This window comes from Pteropus medius, unplaced genomic scaffold, assembly GCF_902729225.1.
Source record: "Pteropus medius unplaced genomic scaffold, Ma_sr-lr_union100, whole genome shotgun sequence".
NCBI classification, from domain to species: domain Eukaryota; kingdom Metazoa; phylum Chordata; class Mammalia; order Chiroptera; family Pteropodidae; genus Pteropus; species Pteropus medius.
The window spans coordinates 5,516,706-5,543,519 of NW_024352785.1; the positions used below are offsets into that span (position 1 = coordinate 5,516,706).

The 26,814-nt window shown below is 32.7% G+C and overlaps 1 protein-coding gene across 2 annotated transcripts in view; it reads right to left on the reverse strand.

The window, feature by feature from the left end:
- Nucleotides 1-26,814, reverse strand: part of PJA2 (praja ring finger ubiquitin ligase 2) — a 284,559-nt gene that overhangs the window by 8,589 nt on the left and 249,156 nt on the right. For both annotated transcript variants that reach the window (XM_039848419.1, XM_039848418.1), the window contains 3 exons: nt 24,723-24,905; nt 14,845-15,030; nt 9,902-10,013 (listed from right to left, as the gene is read on the reverse strand). In XM_039848419.1, coding sequence (XP_039704353.1) covers nt 9,902-10,013; nt 14,845-15,030; nt 24,723-24,905 — 481 coding nt within the window. The remainder of the gene's footprint in view (nt 1-9,901; nt 10,014-14,844; nt 15,031-24,722; nt 24,906-26,814) is intronic.

The window sequence follows — 26,814 nt, forward strand, 5'->3', positions numbered from 1 at the left end:
TTGACAAACATAAAAGTAAAAATCTTTAATAATATACTAGCAAAATGAATTCAACAGCACATTTAAGGATCATACACCATGATCAAATGGGATTTATCCCTGGGATGCAAGGACAGTACAATATATGCAATTTGATACATGTGATACACCATATTTATAGAATAAAAGCTAAAAATCTTATGATCACTCAATACTTGCAGAAAAAGCATTTGACAAAACACAGCATTCTTTCATGATAAAAACTCTCAACAAATTTCGGTATAAAATAAACATACCTCAACATAATAAAGGTACACATATATGATAAACCCACAGCTAACATCACAATCAACAGCGAATGGTTGAAAGCTTTTCCCAAAGATCAAGAGTAAGACAAGGGTGTCCATTCTCACCACTCCTATGCAACACAGTACTGGAAGTCCTAGACAAAGCAATCAGACAAGAAAAAGGAAAAAGGGCATCTAAATTGAAATGAAAGAAATAAAATTATCTTTGTTTTCAGATAACATCTTAAATAGAGAAAAGACTAGATACTAAAGACTTCACCAAAAACTTAAAACTAATCAATAAATTCAGTGAAGTTGCAGGATACAAAATCAATATGTAGAAATCAGTTGGGTTTCTATATGTTAACAAAAAATATCTAAGAAAGAACTAAAGGAAACAATTCCATTCACAATCGTATCAAAAGCAATAAAATACTTAGGAATACACTTAACCAAAGAAGTGAAAGATCTGTACACTGGAAACTGTGTCTTTGATGAAAGAAACTGAAGACACAAATGGAAAAATATCCCATTTTCATGGACTGGAAGAATTAATACTGTTAAAATGTTCATACTACCTAAAGCAATCTAAAGATTTAATAAGATGCCTATTAAAATTCCAGTGGCATTTTTCATAGGAATTGAAAAAACAGTACTATAATTTGTATGCAACAAAAAAACTCTGAAAAACCAAAGCAAAGAAAATAAAAGCTGGAGGCATCACATTTCCTGATTTCAAACTATACTGCAAAATTAGAGTGATCAAAACAGTATGGTATTGGCATAAAAACAGATCAATGAAAAAGAATCAAGAGCCTAGAAATAAACTCTGGCATATACAGACAACTAATATTTGATAAGGGGGCCAGAAATACTCCATGGGGAAAGAATAATCTCTTAAATAAATGGTACAGGGAAAACTGTATGGCCACATGCAGAATGATAATCACATGGATAAATCTGTACCCTCTAGTTTTTTATCACTCACAAAGATTAACTTAAAATGGATTAAAGACTTAAACATAAGACCTGAAACCATAAAACTCCTAGGAAAAAATACTAAGGAAAAGTTCCTTGATATTGGTCTTGGCAATGATTTTTGACTATGATAACAAAATCACAAGCAACAAAAGCAAACAAAAATAACTCTACATCAAACTAAAAAGCTTATGCACAGCAAGGAAAACAATCAACAAAATGAAAAGCCAATTTACAGAACTAGAGGACATATTTGTGAATCACATATCTGATGAGGGGTTAATATCCAAAATATACAAGGAACTCATATTTCAATAATAAAAATAATCTATTTAAAAAATGGGCAGAGGAAATGAATAGACATTGTACCAAAGAAGATATACGAATAACAATCAGGTCCATGAAAAAGTGCTCAACATCTCTAATTATCAGGGAAATGCAAAACAAAACCACAATGAGCTGCCACTTCAAATGTGTTAGAATGTCTACCACCAAAAAGACAAGTAATAACAAGTGTTGGTGAAGCTGTAGATACAGGAATCCTTGTGCACTGTTGATGGAAATGTAAATTGGTACAGCCACCTTGGAAAATAGTAGAAAATACCTCAAAAATAAAAAACAGAACTATCATACGATCCAATAATTCCACTTCTAGGTATATATGTAAAGTCAATAAAGTCAGGATGCTGAAGAGATATCTGTACTCCCATGTTCACTACAACATTATTCACAATAGCCAAGATACAGAATCAATCTGTTCATCAACAAATGAATGGATAAAAAGATGTAGTATATATACATGATGAAATATCATTCAGCCATGAGAAAGAAGGAAATCCTGTCATTTGTGACAACATGGATAGACCCTGAGGGCATTATACTAAATGAAATAAATCAGACAGAAAAATACAAATACTGTCTGATGTAATTTACAGTGAAATCTAAAACAGTTGAATTCATAGAAACAGAGAGTAGAATAGTGGCTATGGGGCTGGGGAGTGGGAGAAATGGGGAGATGCTGATCAAAGGGTACAAATTTCCAGTTTTAAAATGAATGAGCTAAGGGGATCCATTGTATAGCATGGTGATTATAGTTAACAATACTGTATTATACATTTGAAAGTTACAAAGAGAATAAATCTTAAACATTACAAGGAAAGAAATGGTAATTATGTGAGGTGATGGAGGTGTTAACTAATCATACTGTGATAATGACTTCACAACATGTAAGTTCATCAAATCAACACACTACACGCCTTAAACTTACACAATATTATGTCAATTATATCTCAATAAAGCTGGAAAAAATGTGGTATATATAAGCAATGGAATATTATTCAGTCTTGAAAAGGAAGGAAATTCTGACACATGCTACAAAAACATAGGTGAACCTTGAAGTTATTAGGCTAAGTGAAATAAGCTAGTTACTGAATTATGTATTATGATTCTACATAACTGAGGTACCTAAAGTAGGAAAAATCAGAGACAAAAAGTAGAATGGTCGTTACCACAGGCTGGGGATAGAAGATAATGAGGAGTTATTGTTTACAGTGTGCTTAATGCCACTTAACTATATACTTAAAATGGGTAGAATGGTAAATTTTACATTTATGTGTACAGTGCCACAACTAAAAAAAAAAAAAAAAAAAAAAAAAAAAAAAAAAACCACTGGGCTTACCAGCTAAGAATAATCTGCCTTATAACAGCTAACACTGTGTGTTCTTGTGGATGGCAAATGTAATCTTTTGTATACTCGGGATCTAGCCTTGATATTTTAGCAATGAATTATGTTTTTCCAAAAAGGATTTGAGATGACTTACAAAAGAGGATAGGGCCAAGGCCAAAGCAAAGTCAGGAGAAAGCAAACAAGGTTTATCAATGAGAGTTAATAAACATAATACTGAAAATACTGACTCTGGAATTGCAGAGATTATGTATTAAGAAAGTAGTGTGCCAGTAACTGGATTATTGCCTCTCAGCTCTAAACTAGCCTTTCATTTCTGCTCTGTGAAAATAAATCTGGGCCTTTTAAATACTTTCCTTTGTCATCTAGCAAAATCTTAGGCTTGTCAGAGGAAGGTGCTGGAGAGACATCACAGAAGGAAAGGGCAGTGCTTCTTTGTTCTGTTGGGCTTGCCGGGCAGGTCCCTAAGTGTAGAGGCTTCCCTATTGTGGGCTTCTGCAACACAGATGGCGTTTCCAGCACCAGGCTCCTCCAGTGTGGGTGGCTTCTCCAGGGCCTGGCTCCAGAGGCATATGCAGTTTCTCCAGTGCCTGACAGCAGCAGCATAAGGTGGCCAGTAGCTTCCCCGGCACCCATCTTGGGTGGTTTTGTAGCAGAGCGCTTCCAGTTAGTCACCTCCCTGTGAACAGCTTCTCCATCACTCCTGAAGGCAGATTTTTGTCAAATTCCAGAGGGCAGACTTCCAGCAAATTCTGCCAGCATAGCAGCACAAACACTTCTCTAAGAGCCATGGCTGTGTCCTCCCCAACAGTCAGGATCTCAGCCCTAGGGGGTGGGGAGGTAGAGCGCTCTATCTCAGTCCTAAGGCAATTCTTTAAATCTGCCATTCCTGTATTTTTTATAATTCACTTTATTTTCTAGTAGGCAATCCCTCACTATTCTAGAGTCTCCTGTTATAGTTGATAATTTTTTATATTAAGCTTATCCTGTTCAAATTATTGTTTTCTCTCTTGTGATTGAGACCAGTCTGATACAGAAGTGCAATCAGGTATGGTCCCATGAAGCAAGAATGGGACAGAGGGATTGGTTTGGTTAGGCCTTTGGGCTGGAGCTCAGTGCTGAGACAGGAAGGGGTGCTATCAATCCGTGGCCTGTAGAGGCATCCCAATTAATCAAACTATCACTGTGGTTGACCGCAATGAAGTGTCAGCTAAAGATGTGTCTTGGGAGCCCAGGTGGCTTCTGCACTTGACCTTATGGCAGAGATGACTATAAAAATTGTGATGTGAGATGGATCCTTTAGGTGTCTCTGCACACTTAATTAAGAGATAATGACAAACACAGGCCCATTAACTTTAAGAGTGAAACATAGAATGAGAACCAGAAATGCCCATGATAGCCCTAAAAAAACTCTTATTTCTGAAAATCAGACATAAAATTTAATTACTGAATTGCTGAATTAAAATGAGAATTCCATTATCAGTCTTGTCAAGTTTTTCAAGTTTTACCATTGACTGGTTAAAGAACAAAATTCTGAAACTTAGAATGGGGACATCTGGTTGTACTAAGTTAAAACAGACTACAGTTGACTTGAACAATGCAGGGGCTGACTCCCATGCAGCAGAAAATCTGCACATAACTTTTGACTCCCCAAAAGGTTAATGAGTAATAGCCTACTGTTGACCACAAGCCTTACTGGTAACACAGTTCATTAACACATATTTTGTATGTTATAAGTATTATACACTGTATTCTTACAATAAAGCTAAAGAAAATGTTATTAAGAAAATCATAAGGAAAACACATTTACAGTATTGTACTGTACTTATCAGTATAAAACTTTGTCATTTGCTTAGAAGATGAAAATATCTCCGTATAAGTGGAAATACTTCTCTAACACGTGTTGTTTAAAGGTCAACCGTATTTTGAATCCCCAAATCACTGAGCCTTCTTTTAGCAGTAGAAATAGCTTACTCTCTACCGACCAGCCTTTCTCTACTTAAAAATTATGTGATAATCTCATTTAGAGCATATATCTTAGTACTTCCATGCCCCGCAGTAAAGTTACCAGAAAACTACAGCAGCCAAAAAAGGCAAGATAATTGAGGACACAGACTCTCTTCAGGAATGTAGGTTCGGGTCACTCCACCAAGTAAAGAAAACTAACTAGCTGAGATCCTTGCTAAAGGAAGGAAAATTAGAGAATAAGTTGCGAAAGAAGGAAACCATAGCTATTAACTATAGCCTTCGACCAAATACAGAAACAAGGACTAGTAGCTTTGCATATTTCCTATTTGCTTGTTATATATATTTATTTGTATGTGCTATTTTCTTTTTTTCTCCCATTTTTTTCATCCAGCAGTTAACTTTATAATTTAATCTTTATATAAAAGAATATTTAGTGTGACTGACTGAATTTGTGGAGTAATTAATATAGCCAGCAACAGATACAATGATTCTGGGGACTGTTCATCTGCTCATTCTGGGGAAAGAGTGAAAACTTCATTTGCAAGGATAGCTATATTTTGTTAGGTAGAAATATAGTTGTACTGTTGTTGGATGGGAGTTCGAATGTGTGTAGAAAGGTATATACGGAATCCAAGCAGTCAAAGGGATGACTGGTTCTAGTTATCCATTACTGCTATTCAGATTCAAATTCACTATTTTTGTCAGCTCTGTGAAAATGGATTTGGGCCATTTAAATATTTTCCCTTCTGACATCTGCCATGTTGTGAAACTCTGTTCACAGAGGACACTGAAGAGACACCACAGGAGGAAAACGCTTGGCTTCTGATCCCCGAGTGACAGGCGTCTGTGGCACGCACGGCTTTCGCCAGCAGCACTCTTGCAACGTGCACAGCTTCTCCAGTGTCTAGCTCTCGTAATGTATGAATTCAGAAACACCCAGTGGCCAGGTATTTTTAGTAGCCCCCTTGGACAGTTCTGTATCAGAGTGCTTACAGTTAGACATCTCCCTATGAAGAACTTTCCCTAGCACCCAACGTGGCTGATTTCCAGCAAGTTCTGCCAGTGTAGCACCACAGTGAATTCTCTGCCATTCATTAAGCCACAGCTGTGCCACCTTCATCAAGGTCTGGATCCCAGCCCTGGAGTGGAGCAGTGGTGACTCTTCCTTAGGTGATCTTAGCCCTATAGGCAGTGGCTGCTCCTTATATATGCCTTTTCTATATTCTTTATAATTACCTTTATTCCCTTCTAAGCAATCCCTGTTACTCTAATCTCCTGTTATAGTTAATAATTCTTTATATTAAACTTTCCCAGCAAGAGACAGAAAATGTAAAGAGCCTGTTAGTTGTCCCTTCATTCTCACATAATTATAGACATGAATCTCCTCCAATTCCTTCTCAAGATAGACTCTGCAGGAACTCATTTGTGCTACACATAAAAAGAAAGGATACTACTGACAGTAAGTTCCATTTTGAGAGGTTATTCCAGGTCAACTATGCTTTGATATGTTTGTCTCAATGGGTTTACTATTCCTTTCTGATGATTATCTGCACATTTGCAGTGCTAATAAACGCCTGGAATTTTATATATGTAAAAATAATTTACTGCCTCAGTACAAACATTTTTAAAGATAATCTTGGATCACTTATAAGCAGCAAGAGCAAGAAAGACCATTTTATAGCCACTGCAATGAAAATCTATAAAGATGCAATTAATTTATCTATACCTTAAGAAGAACAAAATAAATTCAGAAGTTAGTCCAAGTGTTAGAAAGAAAATGAAATAGCCTAAATAGCCTAACTGGAACATATGTAGGTTTAATGTAACATAATCCTTTGTCAGCATAAAATTTAATTTCTAAAGAATAAGAGAATTTCATTTTTAAAGAATGAAGATGTATAACAATTAAATACTAATTCTGAACAACCACTGAATCTAAATTTAATAGATGATTACCACCAGCTGGCTGAATGCTGATTTGAATATATCTTTGAATATAGCCATTTACTGACAGCTTTTTGCTAAGTGCTTAAACACAATCTCGTAATAACCCACAAAGTGACCTTTATCATTCCCATTTTGTAGACAAGAACCTGAAACTTAAAGAGGTTAAGTGAACTGTCTGAGGTCACACGGCCTAAATGAATCAAACTCAGAAGTCCATGTTCTTATCTCATGTAGAACCTTCTTACACCTCAGTGTACATGACGTACTCTGTAAGTATGGACTTTCCAAGGAATCCAAGGGGAAGTGAAGTCTCAAGACACTCAATTTCAATTAACTTTATTATATAGTCTTTTCTCAAACTAGTATGCTTAAGGCTGCATCTGCAAAGTATCATGCTGGTTCTCAAAGAAGTACATTCTTCTTTGTACTTTTCCCCACTTTATAAATAAAAGCATACTTCTTACCCATTCAAAAGAGCAATCTGAAATATTTAGGTCAAACTGAACGTTAATGACTGGACAACAAATCTTTGTAGATGGTTTCTAATCCTCTGATTCCAAAAAAATTGGAGAATCTAAACAACTTATTAAGTTGATGTAATCATAGCAAATTGATCAAAGAGGAATTGAGTGACAATGCTATGATAAATGCCTTCTATCCCTATCAATTTATGAGAACAAGGTTTCTCAAGTTTATATTCATGAAGATGAAAAAGCAAAATTGATGCTGAACTGTCAGATTTTAGGAATAAATAAAATTCATTCATTAATTAGAAAGGAAAAAAGCTTTCATCTCATTGAGATATTTTACCAGTAAAATTTTACTTTGTTTAAATAATTATTTATCAAAATTTATGTTTGTTTTTAACTAGTTAGCTACTTACAATTTTACCTCAATCTAAACCTATTTTCTTACATTTAAATTCTTGAACATACTCTTACTGCAATGAGATATGATAGGGTAAACAATATGACTTAGAATTTACGCTAAAAAATTTTAATGTCAACATAAACATGTGCAAATGGATACTTTTTTCTCTCAAATTTGTTTGGGAGTGTGTTAAAAGCTTTAATATTGTTTCGAACAGTGAAAAATCTTCAATATTTTCCCCTATTCTCATTCAAATTTGAGACATGGCAATGAGACAAATGTCTATTGCCACTATTTTCACCAATAGCCACAACCTGAAAAGAAAGATCAGTCTAGTATTGGAAAAATACAGAAATAAAAACAACTACTCCCCCAAAGAGTTAGGGCTGCTTGAGAAAAAACAAGTTAAAGCACTGCTTGTCTTATTTGTTTTTGTTTGATTTAAAGACTTGTGTGAAACCTAAAAGGAAAAATAATAAATTATAAATTATTTCAGCTTCATTTTTCAAGATGATGAAATAAATGCATATTAGGCACACAAAAATAAAGATTTCTAGAGAGTGATAGGAAAATGGAACTGTATTGATTCTCTAGAGGTGAAACATGTTTCAACTTCAAATAAAATAAAGCAGAGCACTAAATCTGAGGAAACCGTTAAGCTGTGAGGAAGGGAGACACTGGATGCTATTAATCAGAAGCAGGACAGATGTGTAACAGTAACTGAGAGTGGCAGTGCCACTGGGTTCCCTAAGAGCAGAAGCCAATAAACTCTTCTAAACTGGGAAATACTGTAATTTTAGGCAAATTGGCAGGATGTCAACTTTAATTTATATGCACATACAGGTAGCAATCACTATTCAGTGGGGACTGCAAGTTCCCTGGACATACCACGTTCTTTCTTGACTCGTGTCTTTGTCAGTTCTGCTAGTGTCTTTTACCTGGCATGACCTACAACCAATCTCTCTGGCTCTTCTTTCAATATTCCAATCAAAATGTCACATTTCCCGTAGTAACAAAAAAATAAAACTTTTATTTAATTCTCAAAACATTTTTTTTTTTTTTAACGATATCTCATATTGTAGGAAACCATAAAAACCACTATCATAAGAATGGAAAACACTTTAAGCACTGTGAAACCAGACTCTAGAATAGATATATTCTATAGTGGTCGCTTAAAATTATTTTAACTCAAAGAAGTTAGTGATCTTTAGTCTTTATATATTACACTTCTGATTTAAGTTATAGTGCTGAGACCAATAATCTCCATGGACAATTACATACACATAAAAAAAATGATGCCAAAGCAGAGTTAATTTAAGTGCGTGTGTGTGAGCGTGCATCTGTGTGTGTAGACAGACAGGTCAGTTTGTCTCTATCTACCTACCTATTATCTAATTTATGAATCTAAACTGGACTTTGTAATCTCAGAAAATTTCAGGATAAAATGCTATTATAATCTCACTGAAAGTCCCATCATTTTGTTCTCTCACTTTTGACTCAGTCATGTTATTACTGTTCCTCTACTTTGGAAATAGTATTTTAAAGACAGACTTCTTATAATGAAATCCACTAGTGCAGTGCAAGTTCCCTAATGTGAAAATGCTTGGGCTTTTGACCTAAGGCAAATACAATTACAAACAAGTTTTTGTGTTTTAGTCAAGTAAGGAAAAGAAGGCAAGACAAACCTGGGAACCAAATGTGCTACATTTATTAAAGTATGTATATGTTTGTGGGAATGAGGTAGACTACATTTTCTAACTGCATTAAGCAGCAAAACAGTATTTAGCCAGGAGAACAAAAAAAAAGGAAGTGATTTATAATATATTCTTAGAGATCTTCAATTTTCAATTTCATTTCACAAATATACCTGTGCATGTGTGTATAAAATATTCAGATTCACAGACCCATATAATTCAATAGAGGAAAAGCGTATATTCTAAATGTAAGCAAAACATTTTCTGTTCTATAGTAAAAATTGGGATATACTGCAATTTTAGGCAAATTGGCAGGATGTCAACTGTAATTTATATACATATACTGGTGGCCATCACTATTCAGTAACTGTTATTAAATTGATGAGAAAATTATTCACCTTTTCTTAAGGGCAGTTAAAAAAAAAAAAAACTTTAGTTTTTATCATTTTGCATCCTACCAACTTATACATGGGGCATCAGAGTCACTAAAATACCTCCATAGCCTGGGCTAAGCGTTCTTCTAGTGCCATGTAGGTGAGGAACTGAGGATCCACATAAGAAATAGCTTCAGCAACTCCTAGTCCATCCGCAAAGCCATCAAACAGACTGAAAAAAATAAAAATAAAAAAACACACACACACACACAACCATGACTTGGGAAATCTTTATAATGAAGACATAATTATATTAGCATACTATAAATATACTACAAGCAGAAAACCTTAAAATATTCTAATATAAATCCTGTGAGGGGCAGGAGAAACCCAATATAAAAAAAGTTCAAGTAATAAGCATAAGGAGTTTAGACACCGCTACCTCTCCCAATAGGCTGCCACACTCACTGCATAAAGTTTGTAGGGAAATGTGCTTTTCATGCTACTAGTTCTAACTCTGGGAACTGCTATAAGCTGGGATAAAGGTAGTACTTTTCCCTCCTAAATGTTTCCCATATATTTCCCCTTCTGTTTTTCTTTTCTTAGTTTCCGATCTAAATTTAGGTGAGAATATGATAAATAGAATTATTGCATTTATTTTACTTCTACCATTAGTCAAAGCCTTTTTTCTTCTCTTACCTTGTACTGCTTAATTACTTTGGGCTTAAAAATATTTGATTTTCTCAAGTCTTTTTTATTAATCCCTTTTCTAAAAACTAGGCCTCTTCCATTATTATTCAGCTTGAAAGATATTTAGTTCCCAACTGCTCATGTTTGCTTTTTTTCCTAAAAGAGGTTGTAAGCCTCTTGAAAAGAAATATTATATGTCTTCATCTGGTGCTAATCTCTTTTCTCCACACCTGGACATACAGATTCTTCCTTGTCCTCTAGTCTTAGAAATACTAAGTATTTCAACATTTGGAAACCATAAACACGTCCTCAGTCCTCTTCTTTTTAATCTTCTCCTTTGGAAGTTATATTCGAGTCCATTTTTCAATTATGCTCTCTACAGGTAATTCCTAAACCTCTACCTAATTCCAAATTTCCTCTTAAGCTCTTGACCTATGTTTTTAGTTTTCTGCAGGGCACTTTACCTCAATGAACTCCCACCACCTCAAATCCAAGAATCTCCAAAACTAGTTTATTTTGTCTACCTAAAAGCAAACTTCTGTTGACTTCCATGTTCCTATCAGACATTGTAATAAGAAACATCCAGTTACACAAGCTAGCTCAAAACAGTTTTAATGTCAATCTTTGTGTAATCATTAAAATTAAAAACCTATTGTCAAGAGAAACAATAATATGTAGCATATATTACAGTAATATCTAGAAATCAGCAGATATATGGCACAAAGGAACAGACATTCTCATACGATCACAGATTTTGGAATTAGAATTAAAACTAAGAATTAGTGAATTAGTGAATCCAACCTCCCTTGCATTACTAGACCTCCTTCATCTAGCAGTGAGATGTACTGCAAAGAGGAAGAGCCCTGGTGACAGTAAGACAGGAATTTAACTTCACATTTAACTGAGTCATAGTTACACGATGTGAAAATTTTAAAATAAATGAGTAGATGTACTACAGTGCCTAGCACAGAAATGGCACCAGAGTAGACATTTGAGAAACAGTGGAATCATTCTCTCCATATGAAAAATACACTGCTTTCCAAGGTGGTAGGTGCCAGTGTGGAAAAGCCCTGTTAGAAGTCTAGACACTCAAAGCATGATGTCTGGTTGTAATTTGTTCACTGCAGAATAATCAGCTAATATTAAAATTCTAGTATCATTCATTTGGCAATCACCATGGTAATAACTGTTTCATACAAGAATCGCTAATGATACTAAAACTGGTAGATAGAAGTTTGACAGTTTGAAAAGAAACTGATTATTTATATTTATAAAGTCTCAAAGTATCTTCCCACTGGATACCATTAATTATAAAAAGAAAAATGGCAACTGTACAGTGAAGCAATCTGAAAGACAGCCATCTTAACCAAGTGATCAGAATTAAAATCACCGGTAATGGGACAATTCAACATAATGTGTCTTCTGATATGAACTGAGAAGAACAAAACATCACTTCTATGGTGCTCCTGTTAACTCGAATCTACTCTTTGTATCAGATAACTCCAACTTAAGAAACATTCTACAAATGACCTGACAGTTTCAAAAACGTCAAGGTTCTGAAAGACAAAGAAAGACTGACAAAATGCTCAAGATTAAGAGACTAAAGAAACTTGGTACACAAATACAATGAGTGGTCCTGGATTGAACTAAAAAAAATTTTCTCTAATGACATCAGTGGGATAACTATAGAAATTTGAATAAGGTCTGTAGATTAGGTAATAGTACTGTATCAGTGTTAATCTAATTTTGACAATTTTACTGTTACATTTATGGGTAAAGAGGCATCATGTCTGCAACTTACTCATAAATGAGTCAGAAAAAATACTATAAATAAAGAGAATATAGTTATTAAAAAATAAAGAAAAAAATAACACAAATGTGGTAAATGTTAACATTTAGGGAATCAGTAAAGGATATATGGGAATTCTTTGCATTATTTTTGCAATTTTTCTGTAAGTCTAAAATAATTTCATAATAGTTTAAAACATTATTATACCATGGTTATATCCAAACAAAATTAATTTCTTACAACCTTATTAGGTTAACAATTATAACCCCAATTTCTTGCAGGAAGACAAAGTAGTTAAGTAGTTATCAAAGAATAAATAAATGGTACAGCTGGGATTTGTCTAAATCCCAAGCCCACGTTTTTTCCACATCAACTCCTACCACACCAATTTATGAAATACCTTCTTGGTATCCTACAACACTTCTGTGACTTTACTAAAACAAATAAACTTTTGATAGGGATTTTTCAATTTTCCTTTAAACTAAAATAAAATACCAAAAGCTTAAATTTTTTTTCTAAGTAGTTGTAAAACTGAAAAAAAGGTGTCAAATTTTGGCTTTAGAGATAAGGACTGCTGCTGTTTGCATGTCTTTTCCTTTTAGTTGTCAAAATGACGTGCTATTTTAATATGAACATCAAACCATATTTTCACCTTATCAACCTTCAGCTAGCATCAAATACAGTCTCCTATAAGCAAATAATGAGGTGTTGCCATATCTAGATAAAATTAAAAAATTTTGTCTTAAAAATCAATGGCAAAATGCTTTTCATATTAAAAAAAAAACTACCTTTAAGCTTCCTCAATTTGGGGACCATTAGAATCTAAAATCTTAACACAACAGCCATATCCAGAAAGATAGTCAATTAATTAGAACCTAAGAATTTTCAAATTTAAGTTAAAATTGTATTTAATAAAGGCCTCAATTATTCATTCAAATTTTTATGTGGAACAACCCTTTTAAAAGTTTAGAAATATATATCAAGATCTTTAAAAATATCACATTTTTTAGTAATATCATCTCTATGAATCTGTCCTAAAGAAATAACTTCAAGTACAGAACCCAGTTTATAGGGGAGAAAAGTTCACTGCACTATTTCAATGGGGAAATGGTCAATTAAATTTTAGTGCATCTACATAATGGAGCTGTAAAAAATTATTCTTACAAAATTTTGAAAATGTGCAACAGAAAAAAATATCCTCCTCTGAAACCATAATTGCCTCCCAACATGTGCAGTTGATGCTTAACAGACAATACTGTCATCTGCTGAGTTCTTTGAGGAATGGCTTTGTATAATGGAGATGTAATACATCAGAATAAACAAAAAGTTCAGTAAAAGGGTAATAGGCAGACATAAGAGTGGGAAGAAGAGAAGAGAGCATCAAGATCAGCAAGACTAGGACTAGGTGAAGCCACTAATTTTCCATAATGTTTGGGAAGCCAGAAAATGCGTTTTGGAGAGTTAGGATGTTTAATACAGAAATACAAATTATTTGTGTGGCTGTGATAACAATCCATTTCTACTTCCACAAAATGGTCAGTAAAAATCTGCTCTGCACATATAATTTTCCCCGCTAAGGAGTGAGAATAGGAAATGGTAAGGAGGATTTCAAGGAGATGCTGAGCTTTGTATCTGGAATGATTTGGAGAAGCACAAAGTAGCTAGACACACAGAAAGAGAAACTGAAGACATATAGGAGGCCTTTAAAACGTAAGAAATATGCAGAGTTATTAGAGGATATAACCGAGTTATTCTTATCTTTATTATTCTTATCTTTTTAAGTCTTATCTTTAATTTTCTGTAATGATATTTTAACTGGCAAAACAAGATAAAGTTTTAAAAATATATATGTGCAGAGATGGAAACAAAGGTAGTACCAAGCCATATCTTTTTCAGGAAAAGTAACAAAAAGGGATCACTTGGAACAAACATTCTTTCTTCATCTCCTTAATTAGCTGCTCTAAAGGGCTACTACACACCTGAAAGATACATCTAACTTGATAAACCAAAACACTTAAATTCTAACCATTATATCATGAGACATAAAAATTGCATAATCCACTTAATTTATATGCTACATTTATTTGAAGCAATTTTTTGCCAGCATAAATTTAATACTTTCAACATTTCAGGGAAGCGACAATTATTCTTTCCATTTTGCATTTAAATACATAAAGAAAGAAAACTATATTCTTATGATTCTTCTGATTCAATCACGGATTTTGAAATTCTTCACATAATATTCAGGACCTTTTTCTTTTAAAGGATTATACTAAGTACTACATTTAGCATATAAAGCTAAATTTAAAAGTGGGAAACCTCAATCCATGAGCATATAATTCACTAGGATATAAGGTGAGCTTCAAGAGAGCTAAAGGTCAAAGAAGAAAGAGGTCACTGACTGGAATAAGTAGGAAGGAGTCCATGTAGGAAGAGACATCTGAAATGAGCTCTGGAGAGGAAGACTGACAAATGGGAAAATAATACCTCTAAGCTATAAGAGATTCAGTTTTCATAATTTACAGTCATGAACTAATTCTACTCAATGAACAATTAAAGATGGCAATAACACTGTGTTACATACCTCCAGTCCACATCTAAGTCTTCACTCACACTGGAATCATCCTCAAGGTTATTGTTACCATCCAGCATGAAAGCTTCTGGCTGTGCAAATTCATTGGCAGGCTCATTTCCCTCATCACTGCTGCTTTCATTGACTTCACTGTACTGTAACCAAGGAATTTCTCCCTCTTCCAAGGATGTCTGTTCCCTAACACAAACATTTTAAGAAAAAAATATTATTTTGAAACACATCATAAAATTGTTCTTTAGAGTTCTATTTAGTCCAAGTCTTCCTGTGAGTTCTAACCTCTTGGTACTTATATGATTTTTAAAATCTGTTTTAACTATAAAAATATTTAATAGGGAAGCAAATGTGTTATAAGGTCACATGTATGCATAAATAGCTCCTTACTACGTAAGAACCTATTTATTTGATATATGAATGCTCTAATCTCCTATATTTCCTTTTTTTGCAGGAGAAAAAATACAGAAAAATTCACCCTAGACAATTGGAATTTTTAAACACTGATCTTGAATAGTTTCCCTTCACAGTTAAATAAAATTCAAATTCCTCGACCTGGCTTACAAATCCCTACATAATACATGCATCCTCCTTGGCCCTCTTCTCCAACTATCTCTCACCACTTTTCCCCTCATTGACTATACTCCTACTATTATTTCTACTCTTGAACACATGGAGATCATTTCTACTTTGGGGCCATTTCCTCTACCTGAAACGTCCTTTCACCAGATTTTTACACAGCTACTCCCTCCTTGATATTCAGATCAGAGTAAATACCACTTCTTCAGAAAGGCCTGCCTTGACCACTCATTTTAATTAAGTCTCTAGTCATTGGTTATCAAGTCACTCTGCTTATTTTCATTATAGAACTTACTTTTACTTATCATTTTATTTGTTTATTGTCAATCTCTCTCCTACCAGAAAATAAGCTCACAGGGACAGGAACAAACAAATCCATGGTCCAGATAAAATAAAGAAGAGATAAAAGAAGCATCTCAAAACAGTGGAGATAAAGGTTATTCAATAAGTGATACTGGAACAACTGGGTACCCACCTGAAGGAAGGGAAGTTATATTCTGTCATTATTTACCCTTAAATAAATTACAGATCTACTCTTTAAAAATGCATTTGTATCCTCCCCTAGCACTAAAATAATAAAAATACTAAAAGAATCACTAGAGAAATCTTTGCAAAAACATGTGTCATTCTAAGTATGATTCAAAACCTTAAAGCCATAGACTGATTGTTAAATTTAACAATATATGTATTGAAGAAGACTCTCATGGAAAAGTCAAAATACCAAAAATTTGGACACAAAGATCAAAGGGTGAAAAATTAATTATAATACATGAGAAAAAAAGGCATTTCAGGACTGCAGTGAACTGGAGAAAAGGTATGTTGTGAATTTATAAAGAAAAGTAGGTAGGTATGATTTTCTTATTTAACAGAAAATACCTTTTAGTATATCAAAAGAAGTTAAATTTTAGAGGCAAAGTTGAATTTTAGTTTGGGCTTTGAGAAATGTTATTTAACAATTTACATATTTTAACTTTATGAATAACTATAATTAAAATTCTATTCATTCTATTACGCTAATTTAAAACTTTTGGGGTAAAAGCATTTATACAATGTCCACATATAAAAATCAACACATTTTAAATACATAGAAACAGTATCTCTTTACATACTTAAACTAATAAATGTTTCTTTAACTCCAGATCCTAAACTACACTTCGGAATAATAGGTTTATAAGATTTAGTATCTAGTATAGCCAGTCTAGTAAAATCAGAGAAATAAGCCTAACAAAATACGCTTATTGTGTTAAAGGTTTAATGTCAAATATATAAAGATAGTGAATGTTTTCCTTTTGTGCAAAATTAGGTCCAACGAAAATTTTAACCCAAAATGGATTTAAAATACAAAATCAAACTAAAAATTCTTAAGCAACAAATCTCTGTTCACACTTTGAAAGGACTTGCCACACTATATTTTAACTCTTCTGAGGACTGGGAGCTTCTCAAAAGCATACAGTGTTGTCTCTCATCACTGTAGCTTCACCCTCTACAACAACTGGTTGGGACGTAGTAGGTACTCTATCACTGTATGTATTGCAAATGTAATAATAGATCCTTGAAAAACAATCTTTTAAAAAACAAATAACTTAGAGACTGAGCCTGGAATAGTCCTCGGAAATTTTTGTTATTTCTAATGTACTCCTACAAAAAACATATTCCTTTTTCCTATTATACAGACATCAAAATGACTTACTCTGTACTTCAGATACATTCTATAATACTCAAAAATATATTGGTGAAAATGATTCAGTATAAGAAATATTAATTTATAGGTCTTTTAAATTCAAAGAACAAAAAAACCTAAATCATTTGAATCTAAATAATTTATGTCATTAATAGTCTTTCACTATATAAGGAATTCTTGGCTACATATTTTGCTTAAATATTTGATTGTGTTTAATGATTCATTATAACACAGTTAAAGAAATGGAAAGTGGTATATGGCATATTCTTTCAACATGTTATACAAAGTTCATATAAATTCCTATCGTTAACATGTTAGCAGGCTAGAAGAGTGGCAACCTACTGGACAAGAGCTGTCTTGAAAGTATAACAAAAAGAATTTTGCTAGTAAAAAAAAGATTCTGAACAATAAGGTCAAAGTATTTTTCACTCTGTGTAGCTAACAACAGAAACAAATACCTCCACGGGACTGTAAGCATATAATGTAAATTTAAATGTTTCAAATACCTTGAAAATATTCAGAGCAGTATCTCGGTCTTCTTTCTCTCTTCCTATACGTACGTACGTACACACACACACACACACACACACACACACTCTCTCTCTCTCTCTCTCTCTCTCTGTACACACATATGTAACATTCACAAAAATTTAGACCTTTAATGCCCTTTCTTCATTTTAACAATTCAAAAATCACCAAAATGCTATTACAATGTTATGTAGTAATATATGAAACTTAAGACACATTATCGAATCATGCATGTCTCCAAATGGTCAATTCTAAAAAAGCAATTCACTAGATGGAAGATTGGAAGCCTGTGCATACACCACCACCACCAAAGTCACAGGTATTTCACCTAGGAAGGGAAATTGCCAACTTGTCCTTTCATTTTTGCATTTTTCAGTACAGCTGAGAGAAAATGAATGCTGCTACCATGACAGGAAGCTGAAAATGCCCCATCATGTATCCCCACATCCTAATCACAGTGAAAACCCTAGAACACCATCAGCATCATCTATTCTCTTGACTACAAGCTAGTTACCTCAAAGCTTCAGACAGACTGCTGCTCCTTCCCAGAAAAAGGATTAAAGCTCCCTACCCCTCACAAAGTTTTTGTTATAAAATTAATAACAAAAAATTAATTTTATAACATTCTATGAATAGAAATATTAAAAGTATCAAAATATATTAATAAACTAATACTCAATATTTTAAAGAAATTTTTATTACGAAGTTTTAAAATATGCTATCACATAATCATGCATCACTGCATTTTCTAAGAAATGAAAATGAAAGGCAGACAAATCAAATTAAACTCCTGAAAATACTAACTACTATGATTTTACAAATCCATATGTCTTCCCGTAGCTAATGAATTATCAATTTGAATATCCATTATTTGTAGCACAGAATTTAAAATCTTTGGGTTAATACCAACCTTTTAAATAGTTAAGGCTTTCATAAAATAATTTAGCTATGAGAAATTCATTTATAAAATCCTGAAGATCATAATGAACATTCCTAATTAACTGGTATTTAACTAACTGGTTTTCATTTTATGACAAGAAACATATTAAGTTGTTGCCAAGCTTTAGGTATAAACTCACTTTTAATAATTCTAATTGTATAGCAAATTTTTATGTCAAATCCCTATCTTGGATGGGTGGGTAAAAAATGACACTTCCTTGTGATCTTCATGTACATTTCCCTGATTCCTAATGATCTAAGCATCTTTTCATATTTTTTTTTCACCATTAATATCTCCTCTTCAGTGAACTAGCTGCTCAACATTTTGATCATTTTGGAGTTAGACTCTCATTTTTTTTTTTTTTTATTGATTTCAAGGAGTTCTTTATACATTCTATGTATTAAGACTTTATATTCTACAAATATATTCTGTAAGTTTTTTTCTTTCCTTTTCAGTTCCTCTTTTCTTTTATAATTCTATTTAAGATTTTGACATGAATTTTCATGAAAAAATACTTATAATTTTCTTCACATACTCTTGGTACTAGGATTCTACTGGTCTTATTAAAATGACTTGGAGAAATAGTTATTTTTCTATTCTCTCAAAAAGTAGAGTGACATGATCCTTATAAGTTTAATTTAAGAGAATTCAGCTCTAAAACCATCTGTATCAGTTTTCTCCATGGGAAGATTTTAACCTATTTCCCATTTAGAAAAAAAAAGTGCAGCTCACTGCCAATGTTAATTTAACATCACGCGTAGGAGTGCTACGTTTTCTAGGATTTGACATTTTCGGCGATTGAGCATTACCATATTTTGTAAATGGAAGTACCACTACTAAAAGCAGAATGCGATGAACAGAATGATGTAATTTGTTTCCAAAGACTATCAATATACTAGAGCGATGCAAAAATAATAATAAAAGCCAGACATTTCATGACAAACTTTAGGGGTAGGGTTAGGACTGTAATCTGCGAGTTATTTCAAGGTAAATGGGAAATGGGTTAAACCACTGATTACATATCTGTGGTATAACAGTACTCAGTCTTTCTATTTCTTCCTGAGTGTGTTTTGGTAAATTCCATTCTTCTAGGAATTTGTTGATTTCTTCTAAGTTTTCAAATTTAAAAAGTTTACAGTACTTTTTAGTCTATCCAATCTTTGCTGTGTAGCTATATCCGCTTTTGTATTTCAGTATTGTTTACTTGTGCCTTGTCTTTACTTCCTTGTTCACTACCCAAATAGATTGCCTATTTTTTAAAGTTTCAAATTCTGATTTCTTTAATCCTCTCTACTGTAGCTATCTTCTACTTCCTTGATTTTTGCTTTTATCTTTCCTATTCTCATTCTTACCTTTTTTGTTTATGCTAATATTTCTTTGCTATTTTAAGTTAAACGCACAGCCCCTTTTTCAGCTTTTCTTCTTTTCTAACACAAGCATTTTTAAAAGATAAATTTCCCTTTAAATATCAATTTCATTGCTTCCCACAAATTATCATTGACTTGTGAACATTTAAACTTCTATTATGATTTCTTCATTGTTTTGGTTACTCAGAAGAATGGATAATTTAAAATGCATAGGGTTTTTACAAGTTTATATTTTATTTATTCCTAAGTTAATAGCATTATGGTAAGAAAATATAATCTGCAGGATATTGGTTCTTTGAATCATGTTAATTTCTGATTTGTAGCCTAGGACATGTTCAGTTTTTACGTGTTTGTGTAGTCCACAGGATGCGGTGTTCATTAAACCATGCTTAAATGAGTTGTTCAAATCTAAACATAGACGAATTTTTTATTTCCATAAATCATCAGTAATTGAGAAAGGCATTTAAAAATTTCCCAATATGATAGTAAATTTGTTAATATTCTCTAGTTTGGTCAAATTTTGATTTATATATTGAGTCTATTTTATTAAGTGCATTAAAGTTAAAAACTGCTACATTTTACTGGTAATTTAAACTTATCATTATATAGTGACCCTCATTCTCCCCAATAATACTTTTTTAAGTTTTCTTTGCTAATGTTAATATAACTACTCAATTTTTTAAAAAGTTAGTATTTGCCTGAAATATTTTCTATCCTTTTACTTTCAATCTTTCTGTATACTTACGCTTTAAGTATGTCTTCTGTAAACAACATTTAACTTTAAAAAGAAATCCATCTGATTAGAAGCTTTATCTTTTACAAGGAAAAATTAGGCAATTTATATTTATTGCAGGACTTGTTCCTACATCCTACATTTTTCATCTGTATTTTTCTTTTTTAATGCATTTTTATTCCTTTCTTTACTTTTATTTGGATTGACTTTAAATGTTCTTTTTCCACTCTTTATTCCTTTTTTCCTTCTCTACAGGTTTCTAGCACATATACTCTATATTTATTTATTATACCGGTTATTCTTGAAATTTTACCATACAAATTTAACTTATGTCAAAAGATAACTTTCTGTTAGAATAGCTGTATTCAACAGGACAAGTAATAACAAATGTTAAAGAGAATGTGGAGAAATAGGAACCCTCATACACTGCTGGTAGGACTGAAAATTAGTACAGCCACTATGGAAAATAGTATGGAGGTTCCTCAAAAAACTAAGAATTGATCCACCATATGACCCAGCAATCACTCTACTGGGTATTTACCCCAAAGACTTGAAAACCCACATCCGAAAAGATATTTGCACACCGATGTTCATAGCAGCATTATTTACAGTGGTCAGGACAGGGAAACAACCAAAGTGTCCTACGATAGATAATTGGATAAAGAAGCTGTGGTACACACATACAATGGAGTATTACTCAGCCATAAGAAGAGATGAAATACTGCCATCTGCAACAACCTGGATGGACCTTGAGATAATCACGCTAAGTGAAATAAGCCAGACAGAAAAAGTTGAAAACCACATGCTATCACTTATATGTGGGATAAAAACCTAAAAGCAACAAATGAACAGGACAAACGAACAGAGACTCATGGACAAGGACAATAGACTAGTGGTTACCAAAGGGTACAGGGGAGGGGGAAGGGGCAAAAAACAAACAAACAAACAAACAAACTTAACTTTCAATCCTCTCCAAAACAATACACTTCAACTCTGATCTTCCTCATCAACTTAAATACTATTGCTGTCCAGCGTTTTAGTTCTGTCCACCTCACTTCCTACCTTTATTTTTTAACTAAATCACTGTTTTATTATTGTAGGATATCAACGCTGATGACTTCCAAATGTGTTTCTGTTTGTAGTTATATATCTCTATATTTAACTATAATCTGGGAGATTTCCCTTAAATTTGTAAATTAAATATCCAAGTGCCTACTTACCATCTGCATGTCTATCTAACTGGCACATAAAACTTCCAAAAGGAGTTCCTACTCCCCAGTTCTCTCCCCAGACTTCCTCATCTCTGTCAATGACATTAGCATATAACTAATGCTCACACCAAAAAACTCAATTATAACTGATTGATTCCTCATTCTCCCTCATTTTACTCCCAGTCCATTCTATTATTTACAACTTGAAAATATTCTCAAACACATTTACTTTTCTTAATTCTCACTATCATCCCCTCATCCAACAGCCTAACTCATCCCCTGTCCCCTTTTTAACTAGTCCCAATTCAACTACCACAAAACAGCTAGTGATTTTTTTTAAATGTGTGTCAGATCAATTACTTCTCCACTTAAAATCTCACTGATCTCTAAATTCCAGATGCTATATGTCCTGTGTAATCTGGTTCCTGCCCACATCATCCCATACAACTCTTCACTCATTCACTTAAGCCCCGCTACCTTCACACATGCCAAACCATTTCCTTTTCAAAACCTTTGCTCTTACCTTTCTTTTTGCCTAGAAAGCTCTTCCTTAAAACTGCTAATTCCCTTTTAGATTCCAACTCAAAAGTCAATTCCTCAGAGAAGTCCTCCCTGACCATTCTAATTAATGTAGGCCCCTATCAGTTACTTCTTGTCACATTAGTGTTTTATTTCCTTCACAATTATCATCACAGTTTGTCACTTATCATGCTTTTATCTTGTTTATTATGTGCCTCTCCCACTACAATGTGAGCTTCAAAAGGGAATCTTATTTGTGTTGTTCACTGATATAATCCCAGGATCCAGCACAATGCTTGGCACATATTAAATGCTCCATAAATATGTTAAATAAATAAATACTATCACAAATTACATATAAAACAATAATACTCAGGAAACTAAATAATAGTGATTAAAGAAGATTGAACTTAAAAATCAGGAAAAGCAAAAAACTCCACCCCAACCTACCACTGTTTAAACCAATTATGTCTGCAAATTTCTTTCTTTACAGATTTTCTAATATATATTACTCCCAGGTTAATTTCATTTATGTTTTGTATATTAATATCTATATTTGTAAGAAATTTTAACTTATGTGTTATCTCTATCTCATTTTATTTATAATTGGCATACTGTAAAAAATTATCATCGAAAATGTGAACTGACAAAACAAAGTAGAACTTCGTTATTCAAATTAAAAATTATTTTATAAAAAAAATTTTTCTGTCAACTGGAGGCACATAGCATTTTTACTGCGAGATTTTAGTGCATCCTAAATATAGTTCAATTTATTTTAAAATAAAAATTTTTCATTAACATCATATCTTGTAACTTAATTATGTTAATTTTTAAATTAACTAAAGCAACATTAAAAGCACTAAATAAAGCTAAAATAATAATAAAAAAGGAATACTCTCAAGCTGGAAATTTATACCTTTTGAGAATTATAAATTTTAACGTTAATACAAGCTGCCAGATTTTTTCTAAGAAAAGATATTCACCAAAATACATTCCATGAGACTAAAAATAGAATGAATCAATTATCAGAGAAAAATATTAAAATTATCAGAGATACTCCATCACAATAAAATACCAAGCCTAGAAGGGTTCACAAGAAAATACTAACAACCTTTAAAGGAATAAATAAGCTATTTAAAGAATTTTTAAAGAGTAAATAAGTTTTTTAAACGCCAAAAGATTTAAAAAGGAAAAAAATAGGATACACATTCTTTTAGCAAGTATCAAACTGCTATTGAGACAAAAAACTAGATAATTTGCACTGTGTCTCAATATAAAAATCCTATGTAAAATATAAGCAAATGGAATTCAGTAGCTCGCTAAAACAAAAATAAACCATGACTATGAGATCATGTTGGGTTTATTTCAAGAAGCAAGGGCAGTTAAATAAATATTAGTAAATCTAGTAACAAAATTATTCCTCATGATTATCAGGTCAAAAGTGAAAAATCATTTATGATCATTTCCACTGATGCTAAAAAGACTTTAACAATCTTTCTAGAATTCTACAAAATAATAATAGAAGAATATTTCCTTAGTATGTTTAAAAAATATGTGTGTATTTATGTATATCAACCTAAAAGCCGGAATCATTCTTCCTGGTAAAATACTAGAGCAAGAGTTGGTAAACTATGGCCTACAGGTTATTTCTAGCCCGTCGCCTGTTTTTATAAATAAAATTTTGTTTGAAGAGTTACACCCATTCGTTAACATATTAGCTATGGCTACTTTCACACTATAATGGTAGAGTTGAGTAGCTGCAATAGAAATTAGCAACCAGGAGGAAAATATTTACTATCTGGCCCTTCACAGTATAAAAGTTTGACAACCCCTATACTAGAGCATTTCCACTAATGTTAGAAAAAGACAAAGATGTTTACTATCAATCACTGATTTCTGGAGATCCCATCTAATGCAATTAGACATCCAACTAACATTCAATTTTTGCAACTGCCTCTATTTCTGTGAATATTATCACTAATTTCTCTCTCAGGATGTCTCTTGCCATTATCTCCACTCTATAGCAATGGCAGTTCTAATTCACTCATACCTAACTTGAATAAAGTGATCTTTTAAATGACCAAGTTTTCTTTAATAAAGCCAAGTGAAACACAGTGTACCTCAGTAAGAGATAATGAAATTACTAGTCTTTTCAATTTGTTTTTTGTAAAATACCAAAAGATTAGAAAAAAATCAGTAGGACTTACTTGTCCTACGCAGTAGTTATAAATGCAATTAATAGCATAGCCAACATTTGAATGTGATATATAGTATTCTTGTAGAATACATAAAAAATAATAAATCTCACTGTTAAACATACCCTTCCTGAAGAGATAATTCTTGGTTTTCTTCAGGACCACTGCTATCACTCTGTAGTTCAGGTTCATTCTCATCTTTTCCTGGTAGCGTCTCCCAGCTTTCATCACTCGAGGACTGATCTTTTTCTGTACCAGAAAATCGATGAGGCAAAGAAGCAGACCATTCTCCATCACTGCATTCTGAACTGCAAATTTAAAACAAATAAATGAACCATCATTACATGTGCATTTATCAAATGGAGTATTAACCAGGCAACATGGTATAGAGTGGACTACTGGTGTCTCACATGTGTCATCGGGTGTTAGTTCAATTTTTTAAGTATTAAAAAAAAAAACCACACAAATATACTCAGTAGATGTAACTTTTTCAAATGTAAATATAGCATATGGCAAATAATGAAATTATCAATTTATTATTTTTTCATTAAAGTAAATAATTCCATAGTGCTTAGATATAGGTTCTTCATATTTTAGACATATTTCTGAATACAGTTTTAAATATAACATGGTAATTATAAATTAAATGCTATCTGAAGTAAATAATAATAGATTTATTACACATTCTAATTACATATAGGCAACTGATGAAATATCTTCTATGAATAAATTTCCACCATTACCATGTTTTAAAACCTTAACTATTTCCTTCTTTTTTCACAAAGGACTTTAAAATGGAGAGAGATTCAAATTCATAAAAAGCAGCACTGACAAATCTTTAGTGACGTCCTTTGGTAGGACTGTGAACACAAAATAAATTTCAATTCGAGACTATTTAGATAAGAAACCAACAGATACAATAAAAGGGTTAATAAAGAACCCCAGCAAATTACTTTTGGCTATATTTAACTTTGATTAATTTGGTCACTTTTAACTGCTCTTAAAGCACATCTTATATTGCTGAACATAAAAATATTACTGATCGATGTTGAAAATAAATCTTAAATGATCCTTCCAACTTTATCAACCATTCTGATCAAGAATCCTCTAAAGATTTCCCTTTGTGCGTTGACTTTTGAGAAACCAAAAAATAAATTTTAGTTTATGTTTTTGAAAGGAAGTGGTAATTGTTTAAGAAATTTTCTCTATGATGATGTATTATTAATATCTAAATTAGTCAGTGAGTTCCTCTTTCTATAGGTAGATGAACCCAAGAGATCAAGATGCTATTAAGAAAGAACAGCACTAATCCGATCTCTGAGATGTTAAAAGTAAAAAAAAAATAACATAAAATCAGCATCCAATTTTCAGTAAATGATGGGAAACAGAGCACAAACATCCTGGAGAAGAAATGCAGTATAGCCCTGGCATAGCAAATAAAAGGTGTTCTTTCTGATGGGTATAAGCTCAAGTTGCTTATAAGATCAAGTAAATCACTCCTAGGCATATATCAGTGTCAAAATGTAACTTAGAAAACATTTTGAGAAGAGCTTATTGAGCTATGTTTCCTTGACTATGAAGCTTCTCAAATTCAAAGCTGAATTACTAACTCCAATTATGATATTTCTTTAACAATTAGGGTAAGGTTTCTATATTAATTTGTGGCAATTTTTAACGTACTTACTAAAGATAATCTCATTTTTAAAACATTTTACTCAGAATATTTTCCTGTTCAGAAAAGCAACACATGAAACTTCTAAACTTTTCTGGATTAATGAAATAATTAATGAACTATCTCTAAATTTTAATATAAAAAGAATGTCTATCATCAATAGTCAATATATTTAAGAAGCATATGTCAAGAATTGGCAAACTGCAGCCCTCTGGCCAAATCTCTGGCCCTGCTGTTTTTCTTGTTTTTTGTTTTTTGTTTTTTCCTAATGGTCTGTGAGCTAAAAATGGTATTTTACATGTTTATCTTTGATTTTGCCTCTTGGTCAGAAAAACCTAATATATTTACTGTCTAGTCCTTTAAGAAAAGGTTTGCAAACCCCTGTCCTATATCATTATTACTCATTATACATAACCCTCACCTCTAAGTAGGTAATTTTCAAGTATCCAACATAGGGCAATGGAAGAGAAGCAGGAAAGGGTGAGCAAACGGCTCAATAGGAGCAATGAAGTCAAAGAAAACAGGTACTGTGAGAAGTCAATTGG